The 20,922-nt window shown below is 45.7% G+C and overlaps 1 protein-coding gene across 1 annotated transcript in view; it reads left to right on the top strand.

The window, feature by feature from the left end:
* The window catches only part of Drc8 (dynein regulatory complex subunit 8), a 119,705-nt gene extending 104,513 nt beyond the window's left edge, over positions 1-15,192 (top strand). Inside the window, exons 6-7 of the mRNA XM_087906094.1 lie at positions 8,843-8,909; positions 14,415-15,192. Coding sequence (XP_087762220.1) covers positions 8,843-8,898 — 56 coding nt within the window. The 3' untranslated portion in view covers positions 8,899-8,909; positions 14,415-15,192. The remainder of the gene's footprint in view (positions 1-8,842; positions 8,910-14,414) is intronic.
* The last annotated feature ends 5,730 nt before the right edge of the window (positions 15,193-20,922 follow it).

The raw sequence follows: 20,922 nt of genomic DNA, 5'->3' as shown, positions 1-20,922 counted from the left end.
AACACATTGACAAGGTAACCCCTGGCCCTGCTGTGACATACTCCCTGGCCATAAGTGTTCCTCTCCCTGTGTCCTACTGTGTCCCTCTCCCTGGTCCTGCTGTGTCCCTCTCCCTGGGTCCTACTGTGTTCCTCTCCCTGGTCCTGCTGTGTCCCACTTTCAGGCCCACCAGCACCTCCATCACCTTCTCTTTCTTTTCAGCAGTCTTGTTTCCAACACTGCAATCATGGTTCTTAAGCTTATGCTAAGAACACAGTTGCTAAAGCTGGAAGCTGGTGCATGAAGAACAGGAAGGACTCCCCTTCCCACCCCAGCTCCTTGTCTCATAGCCAACCCTGGCTTCTGGCTTTCTCCTGGGTCCTGGGTTGGGGCGGCAGCCCCTCCTTCCAAGACCTTCCCAGCACTGACCCAGGCACCCCACCTGCTCTCCTCAGACACACTTCAGCCTTTGTTGGTGTCAACAAACATTGTTGAAAGCTGTTTGTTCTTCTGGGTTTGCCAGGGAAGCCTCAGTTCTTCAGGGTTCACACAGTTTACCTTCAAAACGGCAGTGAGGAGAGGCGAAGGAGAGAATTACTCCCACCAACAGAAGTAAGATCAGAACACTGAAGAGAACTCTAACTTGTCCTGTCAGAGTTCTCCTCTTTTAAAGCTAACATGTATAGGATTTTATAAAATGTGTCATTATGCTGAACTGGTAGACAACACTGCAAATGGATCCCGCACAACATCCCCTTTCCAGTGGCCATCAGCTCAAGGCCAACCCTGTCTCCATTTTAACAATGTCACCCCTTCATTATTTTGAAACAAATACAAGACATTATTTGATTCTGTCCATAATTTTTCACTAGGTATATTTAAAAACCTAATACGTTTTAAATATAGTGAATCTTTTAAAATTACCATAACCGGGGCTAGAGCCATGGGTCCTCTAGAAGAGGTCCCAAGTTCGATTCCCAGCAATCACACGGTGGCTCACAACCATCTATAGTGAGATCTGGTGCCCTCTTCTGGTGTCCAAGCATACATGCAGCAGGGACACTGTCAAAATAAATTTTTAAAGAAATTACTGTCACCACTGTAATCAGCTATTTTTCTCATGGACAACATACTTGACAACAGTAATTCACAGAGGTAAGATCCATCCTGGCTCATTGGTTGAGATACAGGCCATCATGATTGGAAAGGCATGGCTCCAGGCAGCTCTGTGGCAGTGAGAATGTGAGGTAGCTTGCTTGTTTCTCCTTAGAGCAGGAAGCAGACAGATTGAGGCAGGAATGGGGCAGTCTCTAACCTGTAAGTCCCACTATCCAGCAACCTACTTCCTCCAGCGAGGTATCTTTCCTGAAGGTTTCATAGCCTCCCGAAACAATGCCACCAGCAGGGAACCCAGTGTTCATACACATTAGCCTGTTAGCCCGTGGAGAACATTTCACAGTCAAGCCATAGTGACCACAATACTGTGATCACTCTTAATAATTGTTTAATGTTACCAGCTATCCTGCTAGTGTTGAAACAATCATTTCCCCACTAATGTAGCGAATATATATGTATATGAATAGAACATAATATATATGTGTATGTAACAGACACTATTATGTTTGGTTAACATGGTTTTTAATCCTTTAAAGCATAGTTTTAATTTCCAATTCCTTTTTCTCCTTTGGAATTTTTTGAAGAACCCAAGATGTTTGTCTTGTCCATTTTTTTACAGCCTGGCTTTTGCTGGTGGCATCTGCATGGCGTATAGAATGTACTCCTCTGTTCTGTCCAGCAGTTGATAGTTGGCTGAGGGCTTGATCTAATTAAAGGCTGACTTTTTGTGGGTGCAGTAATCATTTCCATTGGTGGTGGTGGGGCTATAAATTTGTTTTAAATCTCTACTTGTTGGTCACACAGAAACAAAAAGACAAAACTATGAAGTAAGCCAAGTATGGACTTAAAAAAGTAGCATGGTATGGCTTTTTCTGGGGAGACCTGAACAGACAGGACACTGATGACAGATTGAAGTGAGGATACTACCCAGGTCTAACTTGGTAAACCAATGAACTTACTGGGTTCACCAGAGGAGCATGGAAAGGCTCGAAGGCAGTGACTTCGCTGGATAGTCTACCACAGCCTGGGTGAGCACCCTTGACTGTGCATGCCTGTATCTCCCTGCAGGAGTCTCAGGCAGTTTCTGCTGTCAGGTGGGGGATCTGCCTGGACAATTGTTTATGGCTTCTCTAATACTGCAGAGGGAGCCTTGTGAATCCTGTAAGTTTCAGTTTTTTCCTGTTGTGAGGCTTTCGATTTCCGGGTCTTATAATCCTCCCTCTGCCCTCCAGGAGGGAATGTCCCAGTTCCAGGAAACAGCTACACAGAAAGTAGGAAAGGTAAACATGACGCATGGCTGACCAACCAGTTTAGTCTTCCCATAAGGGAAAAGCAGGCTGGCGGTAGACAGCAAGGCTTGTTGACTTTAAGTCGCCTGTGCTACAGAGAGGATCATAAGCGCTCTACAGTTAGGAGCCAGGGTAGGAGTCTGAATCTGCTGGACTTTGAATTGCCCTTTGAGGAGAGGGCAAGGAGTGTCTGCTAAGAAGCTTCTTAGAAAGTATGTTAGCTTCCATCACAATAATTAAAATTTGAGACAAATCAGCTTATAATGAAAAAAATTTACTTTGGCTTATAGATCTGGAGGGTTCAGACCATGACTGGCTGATGCCCTTGCTCTGGGGCCTGTGGTGCATCAGTCATAGTAGGAGCATGCGCAGATCATGACTGATGGAAAGCCGAAGCGAAGGCTGAGTGCATCCCACAATCCCATTCAAAGGCAAGACTCCAGTGCCTTAAAGTCGTCACATTGGCTTCTGCTTCAGGAAGGCTCCATTGCCCCTCAGCAGGAACCGAGTTTTTAATAGCCCACAACTCCCTAGGGGATATTTAAGCTTCAAGTTAAAACAAGATATTTGTAGAGGAAGGCAAATTCTTGCTCCAGATTCTGTAAGTGTGGGCCCTTGGAAGGATGGCGCACCCAGCGCAAAGTAAAAACAGTAGAGGAGTCTGCAGACTGAACGCACGCCGGACAGTGACCGGTTGACCCAAAGTTCCTTTTCTGGACAAATGGATGCTTCCCCGATGGGTAAGGTGGGGGTCGCAGGTAGCTATGGATGGAGCACAAACACACTTAAGTTACCAGGGAAATTACCCTTGTAGGGCAGTGAGCCCCAGTTTAGATGATGAAAACCAGGCTTTTTGCTAAACTTCAATCCAGAAAGGATAATAGGACCCAAATGCCTCCATCAGCTGTTAATCCGTGGCTAAGTGCCCTTCATCTTGTCTCTCTTCACCTTCAGCCTCACCTTACAGGTTATTTTGAAACAAATTCTAGACATTACATCATTTTGTCTGTAAGAACTTAGATATGTCTTGGCTATGTAAGGAGCTCCTTCCCTTTCCCTAGTAGACTAGAAGCTGTCAGACTCAAGAGAAATCTCCAGTGTCTCTGTACACATTGTTCCGGGGCCCACCACCGTCTTCCCAGGGTGCTCTTCCTGCTGCTTTAGTCCAGTTAGATCCAAACACGGTTGCCATTGCGTTTGTGTGTCTTCACTCCAGGACATGTCCTCTCCTGTATCGAACGGTTTTTCTCCTAGTCTTTGATCCAGAAGAATTTTGCATTTTGGAAATTGTTTGGTTGCACTTTTGTGGTATTAAAATACCTACTATTTCCTGCATTTATATTGACCAACTTCTATATCTTGGGGTTTGATCAACTCAAAGTCAGTTTTATTTTTGTTCTAGTCTTTTCTTTACTAAATCAACTTCTTTGATTAATTTCAATTGTTGTTCTTCTAGAGGCTCAGTGTGTCTGGACCATTTCTTTGTCAGTATTCAGCCCCAGGTGTGGCAAGCTTGATCTAATGAACACAAAGTCTCCATCCGCTGCCACCTATGCTTTCCATAACAGAGGTGTCCAACCTTTTGACATCAAGACATGATGTTGTGATCTACAAATGCATTTGTAGCTAGCGAGCCATGGATTGGGCATGCCAGTTGGCATGGAAGACATTTTATTAGGAGCTTCATTGATAATTTTAAGAAGAGCTTATCATGCCCAATGAAACTCAAGTAAAAATAATTTCCTGGTCTCAACTATTAGATTTTGTTTGATTGAGATAAGACCTCACTATGTACCTCTGAATGACCTGGATCTCTCTATGTAGACAGGCTGGCTTCTGAGCTACCACACCCAATTTTTAATTTAAAATAAAGAGTAAATGTTTCTTGATTTCTTTTAAAATATGCATTTTAGCTTGACAGTTGTATGGTGACATTGTCTTTGTACATTGACATTGACAGTATCAGTGTCCCTTATAAATTCCCATTTGGTCATATGCTACTAAAGCCACTCTTGCTAACCTCCTTAACTCGCTGTGCTGTGAATCACAGTGTTTGAATTAACAGTTACATGGCTATTTTTGTCACAGCACCTCTGTATTCTTAATGTGTGGAAACCGAGTGTTTGCATTTGATTTTGTGAAATGCTTGAAAATTTATGAAACAGGTTTCAAACCCCATGGGGATATAAGAAAACAAGGATTTAGGATAACCTGGCAAGACATAGTACACCAAGAGTTTATAATTCAGAATGATTTTTCCCTAAGCAAGTTTTAAATAATAAACCAATAAATATATATTCTGATATTGCATGTATTTTAATTATATGTAACATACCTATACTGCATAATATTTTGATATTATATATTTTACTTGCATGTTAGAATGTGTATTTAAAAATAAAACTGATCAGCTGGGTGGTAGTGACAAATGCCTTTAGTTCCAGCATTCAGAAAGCAGAGGCAAGGTGGATCTCTGTGAGTTCAAGGTCAGCCTGGTCTACAAAGTGAGTTCCAGGATTACCAGGGCTACACAGACAAACCATGTCTTGAAAAACCAAAAAAAAAAAAAAAAAAACCCCAAACCCCAAAAACAACCAGGCAAACTGCTCAGCTGGGCATGATGGTGCATGCCTTTAATCCCAGCACTCATGAAGCAGAAGTAGGTAAATTTGAGTTTCAGGCCAGTCTGGTCTACAGAATGAGTAACAGGAGAGCCAGGGCTACACAGAGAAACCCTGTCTCCAAATACTAAAACCCCAAACTGAACATAAACAAACAAAGTGTCCACACAAATTAGATGTGCTAATCTGTAATTTCTGTGTCCTTCTACATATGTTAAAAACTTGTCATTGGTTAATGCTGAATTTGGGCTTGTAAACCAGACAGAAACCTGAGTTTGATTCCTACATAACCAGAGCAAGTCAGGAGATTTCTTTTTGGTCTTGGTCCTCATTACTTTTCTGCTTCTGTGGTAGAACACCCTGCCCAAGGCAGCTTATATAAAAGCATTTCCTCTGCCTTATGGGGGGTTAGACATTTATAGCTGAGAGCTCACAGCCTGATTCACAGCATGAGGCAGAAAGAGAACAATGGAAATAGCATGAGTCTTTTGAAACCTCAATGCCTTCCCCCAAGTTACCATCCTACAACAAAGCCACATCCCCTAATCCTACCCACTAACTCAGGAACAAGTACTCAAATGTATGAGCCTGTGGGGGCCTTTCTCATTCAAACAAATACAGTCTTTTTATTTGTTTTCTTATTTTGAGACAATTTCACTAGATCAGCTTCCCCAAGGGCTAGGACTGCAATTGTGTATCATTGGCTAGCAGTATAATTAATCTGATATATGGAGTAGAAGTATTTTCAAACAGTTGCAATTGAATGCCCAGGAAAGGCATGTGATCAGTGTCTAGGCCTCCTTGTCCCGCATGTACCAGGCAGTGGTGGGTCAAGGATGAGCACCGTCACTGACCTAAGACACCTGAAACACCAAGAGTTTTTATTGCTGTGAAGAGACACCATGACCAAGGCAACTCCTATAAAGAACACATTTGACTGGGGTGGCTCACACAGTTTCAGAGGTTCAGTCCATTAGCACCATGGCGGGGGGAGCATAGCAGTGTTCGGGTAGACATGCTGGAGTAGTGTGATGTAACCCTTATACTAGCACATGAGTTGACTCACATCGTTGTCTCTACATTACAGGCAGGACACAGGCTCTGAGAGGTGACTGAAAGTTAAGTCTGAGAGGGGCACAAAGTTAACTAGTGGCAAGGCCATGTCTTGACACTCAGGTCTGGCTCCATAGCCTACGATTCTTCTTATTATTAATGCATCTCAACACCCCAGCAATGGCCTGTTCTCCCTGCTTCTGAATCCAGTAGGCATCTCCCCTTTGTCTTACATAGAGGGAATTCTATTTTTAAGTAATTTTTTAACTGATTCTTTGGGACTTTCACGTCACGTACCCCAGTCACACTCATTTCCCAGTCCTTCCATGTCTGTCCTCCACCCTCGTAATCTAACCCCCAACCCAAGAAGAAAAAAAAAGAGAGGAAACCATTTCACTCTTCTGTCTTTCCCACCTCTCCATCATATGTTCTTTTGGTGTAGTGGCCTTGGGAGCTGTGGGTGCCACACAGTAGACCCTTTTGTTCAAACAGCTTTACTTGCAAATGTTCATTGCAATGAGTTGTCTGCCTCAATGCCTCTGACTTCTAGTACACTATCAATACTGGACTCTCCCTGAAATTTCTCTCGGATATCCTGCCACTATGGTTCTGCAGGACCAGTTCCTTCACACACTCCAGCAGGTCATAGATAGGGTAGATGTTGGGGTGGGCCAACTCAAAGTCCTGAATGTGGGCCTGGGTTGCTGAGTTGGTTAGTTCTGGCCTCCTCCGGGAATGCACCCCTCAGGCAAGAATCAGGGCTGTTTGTCTCATACCTCACCATTGAGGCCAGCTCTGTCCATACACAGTGAGGGGTGGGGCCAGCTCTCCTGCTATAGTGGCCATCTGTTCGGGAGACCAGCTCTCCTGTGCCCACACCACTTGGGCCAGTCCTTGGCAGGGGATGGGCAACTGAGGCAGCCAGAGAAGGGCAGGGTCAGTTCTCCAGAATTTTCCTATGGCCCCCAGTGGTAATACAGGGTCACAGATATCAACACAGACCCCAGCTATGGTAGAATCATGAACCCAGACAGGGCCCTCTGTCGCAGCTTGGGCCTGGACATCCCTGTGGCCCTGAGTGACTGTGCAGACCACTCAGATGAGTATGGCCCCAGTGACAGTGTGGCCCTTTGACACCGACATGGCCTTAGGTGGTGGCACAGACTCTGGGTATCCACACTGGGTGGCATTACTTTTTATACTTATGCCTTTTGTTTTGGTTTGCTTTTCGAGACAGGAATTCTTTGTGTAATAGCCTTGGCTATCCTGGAAATTGGCTTTGTAGACCAGGATGGCTTCGAACTCACAGAGATTCACTTGCTTCTGCCTGCTGAGCACTGGGGATGGAAGGTGTGCGCCACCACGGCCTGTGCCTGTTTATGGTTGGTATATCTGGCAGTATGGCCACTTGCTTCATGGAGCGTTCCTTTGAAAGTGAGCTCTCTTTCTTTCACTGCCTGGCCCCTGTCTAATGGAGTAAAACCTCCATGAACTTCTACACTTAGAATTCAGTTGGACAAATATAAAATTTTGACTTTGTTTTCACACGATACACACAAACAGTGGAGGATCAAACTTCTTAAGAAAGGCAGTTCCAGTGTTTTGATATTTCTGGGGATGTTGGACCAGGTGAGAAAGACGCAGGAGATGTTACTCAGCGCCGTGGGAAAGGAGAACACAGCAGGAGGAGGAGGATCATGTCAGTCCAGCACTGAGAGTTGTCTGCAGAAAATGGAGATTAGTGCATTCAGACAGGAAAATTGTTTTCCAGAAAACACTGGAAATCGTGTGATAGTAATAACATCTAACAGTCATCAAGCATTCGTTATGTGCCAAGCAGCGTACTGGGCTTTTCACTCACGTTATCTCATTCAATCCCCACAAATCCTTATAATTAGTCACTGTTATGATCCCCAGCTTTACAGATGAAAACTGACACCCACAAGACTAAGGGAGGGGACCAGGAGGTGATGAAATGCAGATCCCAGCTCAGATAGTTCTACCTGACACCAGGGTCCAAGTGTGCTGTTTGTCGCCGTTGGCAGGGCAACCATAGGCAGCCCATGATATCACTCAGGGTGTTTTACCGTCATCCCAGAAGTGAGGTGAGTTCTGCACGGTTGACATTTAGTTTTCATTGACCGTGGAGAGGGGGCAGTGTGCAAACAGAGCACGCTTTCTCACCACCACGTAGTCTCTGCCCCACGTCCCTCATGCTTCTGAATTCTGTTGTAAAGCTAAGCTATCTTCCTGGGTTGTCCCTGAGCCTTTCCCATGTGACTACGTGGGAAATCATTGCCTACAGCTGAGTGGTTGACCAGCTGTCTCTTTCTGCCATTATTCATGTCAGATGTGGGGATGTCTCCCTCATGAACATTGGTGGTGTTTGAATGGTCCCTGTCTGCTTGTCCTGTGAAAAGACCTGTTTTTATTTCTTCGAACTGGCGAAAGAGAGATATGATCTATCACCTCAGTTCTAACGGTTCATGTGAGCAATGGTGGAAGAAGTGTCCCCGAGTCTTCCAGAGTAGCTGACCACTTGGGAAGCAGTTCTTTGGAGACACTCGAGGGTGTGCACGAGCTATGGAGTCAGCTGGGGACCTACAAGATAGGTTCATTTTTCTCCACCTCATCCCTTTGCTAACTGCGACCTGTGTGCCTCCTCCAATCTCTCAGTAATCTCGTGTATTTATTTGCCCCCTGGTAGGCTCCTTCCCTGAACATGGTGCACCAAACTGTGGAGTGGATCAGGGACTAATCTACCGTGCTTCCCTCCCTCCCCAGGCCTGCTGTCTGCTGAGGGACAGAGAAGTCCCAATGTGCCAGCACCACAGCTGTGACCAGTATCAGGGTGAGTGATGGCGAAATGCTGTGGGGCGGTGTGCTAGTAATTCTCCGCATTGCTGGGATAAATGCCTGGCAGAAACAAGGGAGGAAGGCCTGTTTGGGCTCCTGGTTTCGGAACATCCCGCCCATCATGGTGAGAAGGCAGGACAGAGCTGATCAGTGCAGATGAAGTGCATGCTAATGCCCTTCAAGTAGCAGCTGGGGGCTAGACACCTCTCCACCAGGGATGCCATGTAAAGATCCTATAGCCCCTCAAAGCAGTACCATTAGCTGGGAACCAGTTCTTGTGAAACATGGGCTTGGGGCAGAGGTGGTGCTCTCTGTGTTCAGACCAGAACAGGTGCCTAAGCCAAGGGAACTGGCACATGAGCTGGGCTATAAGGGCCAGTGGAACTTTCACGAAGAGCTGTCCTGCGTAGTGTTCTGTGGCATGGTTGTAGCATGTTTTATTTGCCCAGTCCCCTTTAAGGAACACTGAGGTTTTCAGTCTTGCAGGAGTTCTGAATTAAGTAGCAGTGGTGGGGCTATTTTAGTAGAGTCAGCAGCTGTGGGGGGCACAGCGCCTTAGGAAGCTGGCCGAGGCTTCCTCAGACAGATGCAGAGTTCAAAGTCATAAATCCTCCCTGGCAAGGGGAAAGTGCCTGTGTTTCTTGTTTCTATTTTGTACCATAAATTTAAAAACCTTTATTTATATTTTCCTGAGGCTTTCAGTCACCTTGAGTATCTGGCTAAAATCTCTCTTTGTCTCGAACTATATACATGGAGATTAATGCCGTGAAAGTGGCAGAAGAGCCGGTCTTGTAGAAATGTTTATCACCTAAATGCCTGGGAAGAGCTGTGTAATGAAACCCCGGCTCTTCGGCTGTTGGTGGTCTGCCAAGGTGGCTTTTTCCCTACCTCTCTTCTTGAGGTTAATACTTTCAAAGCCAGCAAAGATTTTCTATGACATTCAGAAATAGCAGTATAAAAGCCTTTAAACCTTGTAAAGAAATATTTTTCTTTATTTTTTCCACTGATATTGAGACACTACTAAAGATAGTCAGGGATGGACAGTTCTTACGAAGACTACCACTGTGTCTGGCTTATGTGGTAGTGATAGAGACACTAAAGTACAACCACCTGGTTGGTTTGCCCCCCGCGTTGGCGACAGAACCCAGGGCTCCATGAACGCAAAGCATGTGATAGACCAGTAAGATACACCCAATCCCTGTCTTAGTTTTAGATCTGCCCTAAGTGGGGAATGAGCATCACCAGGCTGGGCACAACTACTCAAACCAAAGTCACAGTCCTGGTCCCTGAGAATTACCAAGGTTTAAATAAGTTTAGCTATGAAAGGGTCCTGCTCTGACTGTCCTGTCTCCTCCATACTGTCATTATACTGACAACTGAAAGACCCCAAAGTGAGGAGAGAAAAAGATGAAGGGAGTTTAGAATGGGCTGCAGGGCAGCGTCTTCCAGGAGGACGCCAGTAATACTGTTTGTTGTTGTTTTTGTCTCTTGAGATAGGGTTAGCCTCTGTGTAGCCCCGGCTGTCCTGGAACTTGCTCTGTAGACCAGGCTGTCCTCAAACGCACAGAGATCTCTCTGCCCCTGCCTTCTGAGTACTGAGATTAACGGTGTACACCACCTCCCTGACTCTCAGTAATGCTTACTTTGAGAACTGTTAGGGATTAAACCTGGGGCCTCCTGCATGGGAAGCATGTGCTCTACCCTAGCTGCACCCACCTCATGAATGGTAGATATAGAAGGAGGGAGAGGGAGAGAGGGGCTCAGAACTGTCTATGTGAGGTGGTGAGGATCCCTGAAGGTCTATGAAGTTCACCCCTGCAGAGCCTTCTGGAGAGCAGTGAGAAAAGCCTTTAGCAACCAACGAAAACTCTGGAAGATGCCTCAGGCACCTGCAGCCCAGGGCAAAGACATTGTAGACAGAGACCAGCTCATGCCTCTGGCTATTACTGGGGCTTTGAGAACTCCAGATTGCAAGAATTACTGGCAACAGGAAAAGAAATCATGAGTAGTTTTAAAATTTATTATAATAGGTATTTATGATCAGTAAACAGAAAAAAGTGTGAACCTTTGTCAAGGCATGGCCATGTTTCAGGAAAATAGTGTCTTGCTTCTGATGGTTGTAATTCTGATGGTTGTAATGATAGCGAATACAAATTTGAGCGTAATCCTTAGGTAGCTGACCCCAGATTTCTTTTCCAGAAAGTAATAACAAGAAACTGGGGGGCTTACTGATTTCTTTCTCCTCCTCTGTCTTCTCCTCTTCTCCTCTCCTCCTTTTTTTTTTTTTTTGACAGGGTTTCTCTGTGTGACAGCCTGACTACCCTGGAACTCACTTTGTAGATTGGGCTGGCCTTGAACTCACAGAGATCTGCCTGCCTCTCGAGAGCTGGGATTAAAGGCGTGTGTCATCATCGCCCAGCTGGGGAGCTTCTTTCTTTGCCACAGGAAAAATGTCCGGGCATCAGATTCTATATATTCAGCCCACAAATGCACAAGTGTCTCAGCCCTGCCGGTGTCTGCACAGCTTTGGTGTATGTTTCTGCCATGCTGCGGGCGGTATTTGGGGTCTCCCATGTGTAGACCAGTGATCTATCACTGAGCTGCACCTCAACCTTGCATATTCCTTGTGCCATATTTCATTCTACCACTCACTTTAAAAGGAGCACTGCTGTTAATGTTCAATATTTCAGAAGGTCTGGATTATATTACATGGGACATTTGGCCCAGACCTAACCAGAACTCAGTGTTTTTCTTACTTACTTTTGCCTGGTACATTTTTGCTTGTTGTTTGGTTGTGTCTGTGTCTAAAGCATCTGGCTTTGGGTGTCTCTAGGGTACCCAAGACGAAAGGTGCATGCCTAGCTACCACTGTCATCTCCACAATACACGTGAAAATACCTGCCTACTTGTGAGGTGAGAAGCCTTTTGAGCTAACTTCCTAACTGGGATGGAGTCTGATGACCACAGCATGAGTGTTATGGGCTGAAGGAGATTGGAACCCCGCCCACCCCACCTGTCATTCAACTAGACCTCTCTCCACCCAAAAGTATAAAAACTACAGAGAGGGATGTGTTGGCAGGAATGAGGTTAATCTAAGTCAAACATGAGTTTGTCAAGCACAGAGTTCCACTTCCAAAATATTTAGAGAAGGTAGAATTCAGAACTAATCTTGTCAATTACATTTTTTTTCTTTTTTGGTCTTTTGAGACAGGGTTTCTCTGTAGCTTTGGAGCCTGTCCTGGAACTAGCTCTTGTAGGCCAGGCTGGCCTCGAACTCACAGAGATCTGCCTGCCTCTGCCTCCTGCCGGGATTAAAGACATAGGCCACCACCGCCCACCATCAATTGCATTTTTTTAAAGATGTATTTATTTATTGTATGCAAATGTATGTTGTTTATGTGTGTACCACCTGTATCCAGTGCCAGAAAAGGGTGTCGGAGCCCATAAAGCTGGAGTTTCAGGTGGTTGTGAGTCACCTGAACAAACCCTCGTCCCCTGGAAGAGCAACAAGTGCTCTCAACCATAGAACCGTCTCTCCAGCGCCTACATTTTTCTTTAGTTTTGAAAAGCTGCATATTTTATTGATGAAGATATATTTTTAGCGTATTTTCAGAAAGTCTCATGTATTTTTATGACATGCTGTATTTTGCAGTCTTTGTACTTTCGCGCTTTATGAACTACAAGTGTAATCTTTGTTACTCTAAGTCAGAGGCATAGGAAGAGGCTCATCCTGAGAATGGGCTTCTGTGTGACTGAACAGTGACACTGTTTCCATGCAGCAGTCTGAGCCAGGGTCAGAGGGCATCACCATCCAGCTCTTGCTCTGTTACTTGGGGTTGTCTAAGTTCTTCCCTCATGTTATCAGCAGTCTGGGAGCGTACCTTAGTGGAAGAACGCTTGCCTACCATTCATGAGCCTTGGGCTTTACTCCAAGCATTTACTCTAGCATTACATACCTGTAATTCTAGAACGTGGTGGCGGAAGTTATAGGATTCCCAAGTCTGAAGCCAGTCTAGGGTAAATAGTAAAAATCTGTCTCAAAAACTCAAATACACACACACACACACACACACACACACATACACACATACACACACACACACACACACACACTCTTTAGATAAATTCAGGTGGCTGAAATCAACTCTTAATTTCCCTTTGCAGAGATCCACCATGAAAACAATGTTTCTGCCCCTCGCCCTGGATTAGTGTTCTTGGATTGTATTGTTGTTTGAAGGGCTAAGTACATGTTGGACCATCCCTAAGGAGCAAGGAGCTTAGGCTGAGTTGGCCCTGCACAGGAGTGCCCCAGAGTGAGACAGAGACGAATGGCTCAGTGGGTGCTGAGCGGAAATGAACACAGATCTTCCGCAGTTCTCATGCCTCTCAGAGAGGGAACCCAGCCATCTCCTCACCTCCTCACCCCCAATCCTAGGGAGCTTCGTGGAAGCATGGGGTTCCTCTCCTTGATCTGATTTTCACTTCCTTTGTTCCTTTTTGTTTTTGTTTGTTGAGGCAAGGTCTCATTACACAATACTGGCTGGCCTTGAAATTGCTTTGTAGACTGCGCTGGGCTCACATTTGCAGAGATCTATCTGCCCTTTGCCTCCCTGGCACTGGGATTAGAAGGCCTATGCCATTGTGACGGTTGACTTTCTTAATTCTTTTTATTTATTTATTTATTTGTTTGTTTGTTTATTTATTATGTATACAATATTCTGTCTGCACGTATGTGTGCAGGCCAGAAGGGGGAAGGCACCAGACCTCATTACAGATGGCTGTGAGCCACCATGTGGTTGTCGGGAATTGAACTCAGGACCTTTGGAAGAGCAGGCAATGCTCTTAACTGCTGAGCCATCTCTCCAGTCCGACTTTCTTAATTCTTGATTCTACTCTGCACCTTGCCGTGTCTGACTAATCTTCCATATTTTCCCAAATAACAAAGTCATTCTTTGTACTTAATTTGCTTCAGAGTACCTAAAGGTGAGGCCACAGAAGGTGGTGTTATGAGGGAATTACACATTACAGTACACAATTAAACTTCTAATACTTATCCATGAAAATGCTTTCCATATTACAAGATTCAGCCTTTCAAATGTGGAGCTCAGTGACTTTTAGTGTAGCTGAAGTTGGGGAGCTGTCACGCCATTTACCATTTCCATCCTCCTACAGAAAAACTCCAAACTCGGTGGTAGCTCTGCTCCATCAACTGCTCCCCCCCAACATCCCTGGACAACCAACCGCCTGTCTGCTGTCTCTCTGTGGGTTTGCCTGCTCTGGACATTTCCTATAAATGGAATCACAGAACATGTGGCCTTTGTGCCTGGTTGCTTTTGTTTAGGTTGAAGCTGTCAAGGTTCATCCATGTTGTGAGATGCTCAAAAGAGCCTAGTTCCAAGCAGTCCAAAACCACCTGATAGTGGGAACATTTTAAAGGTGTGGATTTTGCTGGACTTCAGTCAGAAAAAGTTCACATTGTGTTCTTTCTGTATGTCTGCAGGTGGCACACACACAGGCTGGCAGAAGGATCCAGATCCCCCAGAGCCGGAGTGACAGGAAGCTGTGAACTGGAAGATGTGGGTGCTGGAAACTGAACTCAGGTCTCGAAGAGAACCATAGGTGTTCTTAACTATGGAGCTTTCTCTCTGGCCCCTTCACCTAGTTTTTTGAGACAGGACCTCTCGCTGGAGCTCACTGAAGAGACTAGGCTAGAAGGCTGCCAAGCCCAAGGAATCTTTGTTCTCCAGTGCTGGGATTTAAGCATGGGCAACAACATCTGGCTTTTTTTTCTTTTTTTGTGGGTTAGGGATTCATCTTGGGCCCTCATGTTTTTCTAGAAAGTAATTTAGACTGAGCCACTTCCTCAACCATATTGTAATATATTTTTGAGTAATGCATATTAGCTGTATAAACTAATAGGTTTATTATGACATTTCCACACATCCGTCGTCTGCTGTGGTCATATTCTCTTCTTTTCGAACGTTCCCCTTCTACTTTCATGTCCTTTTAAATGTAGATTCTGACAATGAGAGAAAATTGTCTTTTTGAGTAAGGCTTGTTTCCTTTAACACAGTGATCGCTATTTCCATCCATTTTCTTGTAGTAACATATTTCTTTCTTCTTTAGAGTTAACTAAAATTTCAGTGCGCGCATGAGCGTGCATGTGTGTGTGGTGTATCACATCTTCTTTATCCATTCATCTCTTGTTGGTTTGTTAGACTGGTTTCATGTCTTGGCTATTGCGAGTAGTACAGCAATAAACAAAGATGTTCTGTGTCTTTGTGGTATGCTGACTTGGATTCCTTTCAGTCTGTACCCAGGAGTGCTATTCCTGAGTCCTAGCATGGTTAAAGGCTTGACCGCAGCCTTGTAGTACTGTAGAACTTTTAAGGAATGGGTCCTCTTGGGAGGAAGTAAGGTTAATCTGGTAAATACCCTTGGTGGGGATATGGAGACCCTGACCCCTTTCATTTCTTCTCTTTGGTGTCCTGGGTGGCAATGAGGGTGCAGTTAGGCTCCACCACGTGCTCTCTGGCATCACCATGATGTGCCCACACTGGATGCCTAAAAGGTCTAAGGACAAACCTTCAAAATGGAGCCAAATAACCCTGACTTTATAAGTTGATTATCTCAGATCCTTTTGACAACATGGGAAGCAGGCTAGCAGCAACTTACTTGAAGATAAGAGCTTTATAAAGATAACTTAGTGAGTCATCGATTGGGGGTGTCTATATAATAACCCAGATACATTGGTGTTTGTATAAGAAGGGGAAGTCTGGACACAACACACAGAAAGAAAACAGAGTGAAGAAGCATAAAGAAGATAGCCGCCTAGAAGGCGAGGAGTGAAGCCTCCAACAGCTCCTTCCCTCCCAGACCTCGGAAAGAACCAGCCCTGCTGACCTCCAGAAGGTGTCGGTCTTGGATCTTGGCCTTAGATGATCTCGAGCTTCCAACTTCCGGAAACACGGCAGTAAATAGATGTTCCACAAGCTGCCTCATACATGGTGCTTTGTTGCAACAGCCCAAGCAAAGGGAGGCAGAGTCTTTCAGAGAGGTGCAGAGGTCGTGCATGCTGTAACACTCCTAGAACCCTAGCTGCTTGAAAGGCTGAGGCAGGATGCTCATGTGAACATAGGGGTTGGAGACCAGCCTGGGCCACCCCCATGATGAGAAAAGAGTGAAGTGCCTTACGTTTCAGAAGGCTTTGGTTGGCCTCTGGCTGGGACCTGGGTTGCATGAGAAGAGTGATGGAGCCAGAGAGATCCCCCTACTGATGCTGTAGTAGTGGGTTCTGGGAAATGCTCAGACGGAGGGACTGGTCTGGGAGTAGAACCAGTGAGTTTCTTGATGGGCTAGATGCTGTGAAGAGAAGAAAAAGAAACCAGAAATGACCCCTGATATCAGAGCTGTAAGTGGACTTGCAGAAGTTCCATGGGGAGGAGGGTGCTGTAAAGACTGCAGGGGTGGCTTTCAGACATCAGGAGCTGAGTGGGAGATGAGGTGAGCTGAAGATGCCTGTTTAGCAGCCAGGTACAGAGATCAGGTAGAAAGTTACACATGGGGGCGGGGTACTAAGGGCCGGAGATAGGAACCTGGGGGCCACCCACAGATACTTGAAACCGTGAGATAGGTAAAGCCACCAAGAGGTGGAGGACAGATGGACACGTGGCTGACAGATCAGTGTCCTTCCTGTCACAGGCAGGAAAAGGGGCAGGCAGCAATAAAAGTTGCAAAGAAAGAGTGATGGGGGGGCATGAGAGGTCCTAGGAGTCCAGTGAGGAACAAGCGTCTAGGATAAAAGGATGGCTAACCGCGTCAGAGAGTACCAACATCTGGTACCCAGTGCTGGCCTTACCTTCGACAGCCCAGTAAATACGAGCCCATTCTTATTTTTATAAATGTCACCCCCACAAGGAGGGGGGAAGGAGGGTGACAAACAAGCGCCAAGCTGTCATGCTTCATCACACAGAGTAAAGAGCCGGTTCTCCAGCGGTAAATCATGGAACTGCTGGCTAAGCACATCCTGCTCAGGAAAGAATCTCCCAAAGTGCCAACAGTGGCCCGGAGGAGAGGCCGGGCAGAGGGCGCACAGCCAGGACAGGGGATTTCAGAAATGAGCCTGGCTATTATTTAATTTTAAAGTTATCATGGAGGTTGTTCTTTTGTAAAGAAAACGACACTGCAAGGACTTGTGTGCTCGGGCACACACCACAGTGGCGGGGGTGGCGGGCGGTTTCCATGGTGTTGCAGAGCCCTGCGTGGTTGTGGGGCTGACAAGCACGCTGTTGGTCTCCTGTCCAAGGGCCCCTGTGCGTGGTTGTAGGGCTGACAAACACGCTGTTGGTCTCCTGTCCGAGGCCCCTGCTCTAGTGCAGGTGGTCGTAGGCTTCTGTGCTGCTGTTTGCCATGCTGAGGAATAAATCCCGGCCTTACACACGGTCAGCAAGCTTTTTTTTTTTTTTTTCTGAGCTATATTCCTTCCCCCACCTCTCTTTTTAATTTTGAGACAGGGTGTCACTAGGATGCCCTGCTGTCCTTGAACTTGTGTATATCCTGACTGAGCCCAGAGCACCTTATTCTTACTCCCTAGGCTCTTTGCCAGCTCAGTGACAGGAGCCCTGACCTGGGAAGACTAGGAATGACCCAGGCCCTGCAGAAAGAGAGAGGCTGTGGGGGAGGGAAGTAATTAGATTGTTTCTTCCAGGCTGTTTCTTCCGCTTTCCCCTGCTGCTGGACTTGGGTAGCAAATGAGCTGCCATGGTCCTGCGCACCCCCACCACCCCATCATCTCCAAGTACAAGGTCCTTTGTGCCACCCAGGCTCAGGAAAGCCCAAGTGACCTTCCTGCATTAGAAAATGAGAATTCTCAGGAGACGAACAGAAATGCGGGTAGAAAATGACTGAAATTACTGGGTATCAGGGGAGATGATGAGCTGGGCGAGAAAGAAGATGTGGGGGAGGACAAGGTAAAAGTGTCTGCGACTCAGTAATGACACCATGCGGAGCTGTTTGCTTATTTTTTTTTCCTGGCTTTTACTCCAAATGAGCAGTTCTGGCTGTCACACAGTGCAGGGCAAAGTATAAATCCAGCATTCATAATAGAGGCCCGCAGGGTGATGGTGGCAGGGGATCCAGAGAGTCCCTGGTGTGTTGAAGAGAGACTGGCTAGGGAAGCTGAAAGGGAGAGGACAAGAGCTGGGTGAGAGGAGAGAGGAGAGTCAAACAGTCACCGACAACGGAAGTGACAGAGGGGACAGGGCACAGTAGGTGTGGGGAGGAGGAGCTGACCAAGCCAGGTTCGGCTTTATTCTGTGAGGTGATGTAATGGGCCAACATGTCGGCATCCCACAGCTTCCAGAAGAGATGCTCATGAACTTGATACCTTAAGAGTAAAAAAATAAAAATTCCTGTCTCACAGTCTGTAGCCAGAAGATCAAGCCTCAGGTGTCGGCAGGAACCATGATGTTTCTGGAGTCTGGGAGGAGCTCTCCTACCCTTTGCATAGGGATGGCTCCAGGCTCCTTGGTATGTGCCACAGTGTGCTGAACCACTCTTGTGTTCCCTCATAGCTTTGCCCTCTGGCTGTTTTCTGTTTCCCTTCCTCTGGAGGAAGGAGGATGAGTACCCAGATCCCCTTTCCCTTTGGACAAGAGAGATACCTGAACCTCAGAGAGGACCAAAGACTCCCAACCCTTTAAGTTCTGGGAAGCGGTGGGGCTGTCAGAGGGTGTGGAAAAATGTACCTGAAGTGGGGCATCACATGGAGTGATATATTAACTCAACTTTCCGCAGGACTGTCAACTGTCGGACTCAGGCCCTTGATTTTGGGGAAATCCTCACTTGTAGGCATTTCTCTCTCACTCTCATTCCTCATCTGGTCTCCCAAATTCTACCCACAAATGACCAGCCACCGTGGTTAAACCAGGAAGACAGTGTGTTATGTGTAATAAGACAGACACAGAATGACAGATGCTTCATGATTCCACTTCCCTGAAGTGACCGTAGTAACCTGCCTGGGGTCTGTGGAGCAAGTAGAAAGGTAGGCAGAGAAAAGAGGGTTTTGTGATCTGGAATTTGAGCCTGTCTTAGCTACTTTTCTGTTGCTGTGAGAAAAATATTCTGACCAGAAGGAATGGTTTATTTTGGCTGACAGCTCAAGATGCCTCCCATCATGGCAGGGAGGCAAAGCCAGTGGGAGCTTGAAGCAGCTGGTCAAATTATACCACAGTCAGGAAGAAGAGAGCAATGAGTGCAGGCTCAGCTGATTTCTCCAATTACACAGTCCAGGACTCTGGCTATGGACTGCTCCTGCCCACAGTGGGCGGGCCTTCTTACTTCAACTAGTGCACGCAACACAATCTCCCGCAGAAATCTCTTCTCCCAGGTGAGTCTAAATTCTGTCAGCTTGACATTTAGCACTAACCACCCTAGAACACCTTGCTTTCTTTGTGATGTTTGGCACATTGTTTAACCTTTTTGTTTTGGGGGAAGTGGGGATCTCTCATAAAAGTAAAACAACTATCCTAATTGCCCAAGAGAAAGTAGAGGTGGGGACATTGTAGTCACTTAGCATGCCCCTCCCACGTTTGTGTGGTGGTCAGAAGACTACTGTGGGATAATGCTCTTGTACCCTGTAAAGATTTGTCACTCATATTGGTTTAATAAAATGCTGATTGACCAGTAGTCAGGTAGGAAGTATAGGTGGGGCAACCAGACTAGGAGAATTCTGGGAAGAGGAAAGGCAGAGACACAGTCACCAGTCAAACACAGAGGAAGCAAGATGAGAATGCCTCACTGAGAAAAGGTACCAAGTCACATGACTTGTTTAGACAAGAACTATGGGTTAATTTAAGTTGTAAGAGCTAGTTAGTAATAAGCCTGAGCTAATAGGACAAACAGTTTATAATTAACATAAGCCTCTGTGTTCTATAGTTGTGAGACACAATCGCTCCTGGCATCACCGCTCTACTCCCGAGAGAACGTTGAGCACCAAAGACACTCCACATGGAGCTTGTCTTCTTCCTAGCAGAACTGGCCTTTGGGCAAAGAAAAAGCCCATACCTCAACCACTGACAGAATTACAAAATATCCGTAAATGGATAAAAGCAGGATTGTCTTATCTTGCCAAGACAGGGTGAGAGAGTCCTAAAAGGTTTCTTGCCTTTGAAAAATGGCATGTCAGTTACATCAGGCCTTAGCCAAAGTTGGTTGACTCAACATTGCATACGAGACTTTGGGTGATTGCCCAGGTATTCAGTTGTCTCTTCCATTTGTTGCACATTTCGGAAGTTTCCCGCTTGTACTTCGGGCTGCTTGAGTAAAATTATTTCCCTTCTCAGATCTTTGATGGAGTTGAAGATTAGATAGTTGTAGTTACCATCTACATTATTTAAACTCCCTGAGATAGAATGTTTAGCAGAACTTTTGTTTTATGTTTCTTGCTTAACATTGTTTGTTGTTTGTAACTTTATATTTATTATTTGCTTCTATTGTATATGGTTGTATTTGGTTTGGTTCTGTCTTATTTTAGAAAAAAGGGGGAGATGATAGGGGAGTTCAGCCAATCACATTCTGTTTTTGGGGCGTGCCGCCCTCAGGCAAAAGCCTGCATATAAACCTAACAAGCGCGCTCCACTAGCTCTCTTTTCACCTGGCTCCTGCGTCCCGACGGATCGTTTGGATTTTGGTGTAAGCTGTTGTAAGTCTTACTTCTGCTTATTAAAGCTGTATATTTTGTATCAAGATAGTCTGGGGACTTTTTCATTACCAATCGCCCTGCAGCTTCAGTCAAGGGTAATATAAATGCTTAATTTCATTTATTTAGTTGTAGTTCAGTGGCTGTATGATGTTGCTGTGGAAACCATAACTCCTGAATTTCTTGACACTTATCAATGCTATTGTTTTAGAATGAAATTTTACATTTAAATCCTGTGGAAATTCTTTTCCCCTTGAAACAGGATCTAACTATATAGTCTTAGGTGGCCTGGAGCTGGTTATGTAGACCA

This window comes from Myodes glareolus, chromosome 5 (genome assembly GCF_982192425.1).
Source record: "Myodes glareolus chromosome 5, mMyoGla1.1, whole genome shotgun sequence".
NCBI lineage: Eukaryota > Metazoa > Chordata > Mammalia > Rodentia > Cricetidae > Myodes > Myodes glareolus.
This window is presented reverse-complemented; position numbering and strand designations above follow the sequence as displayed.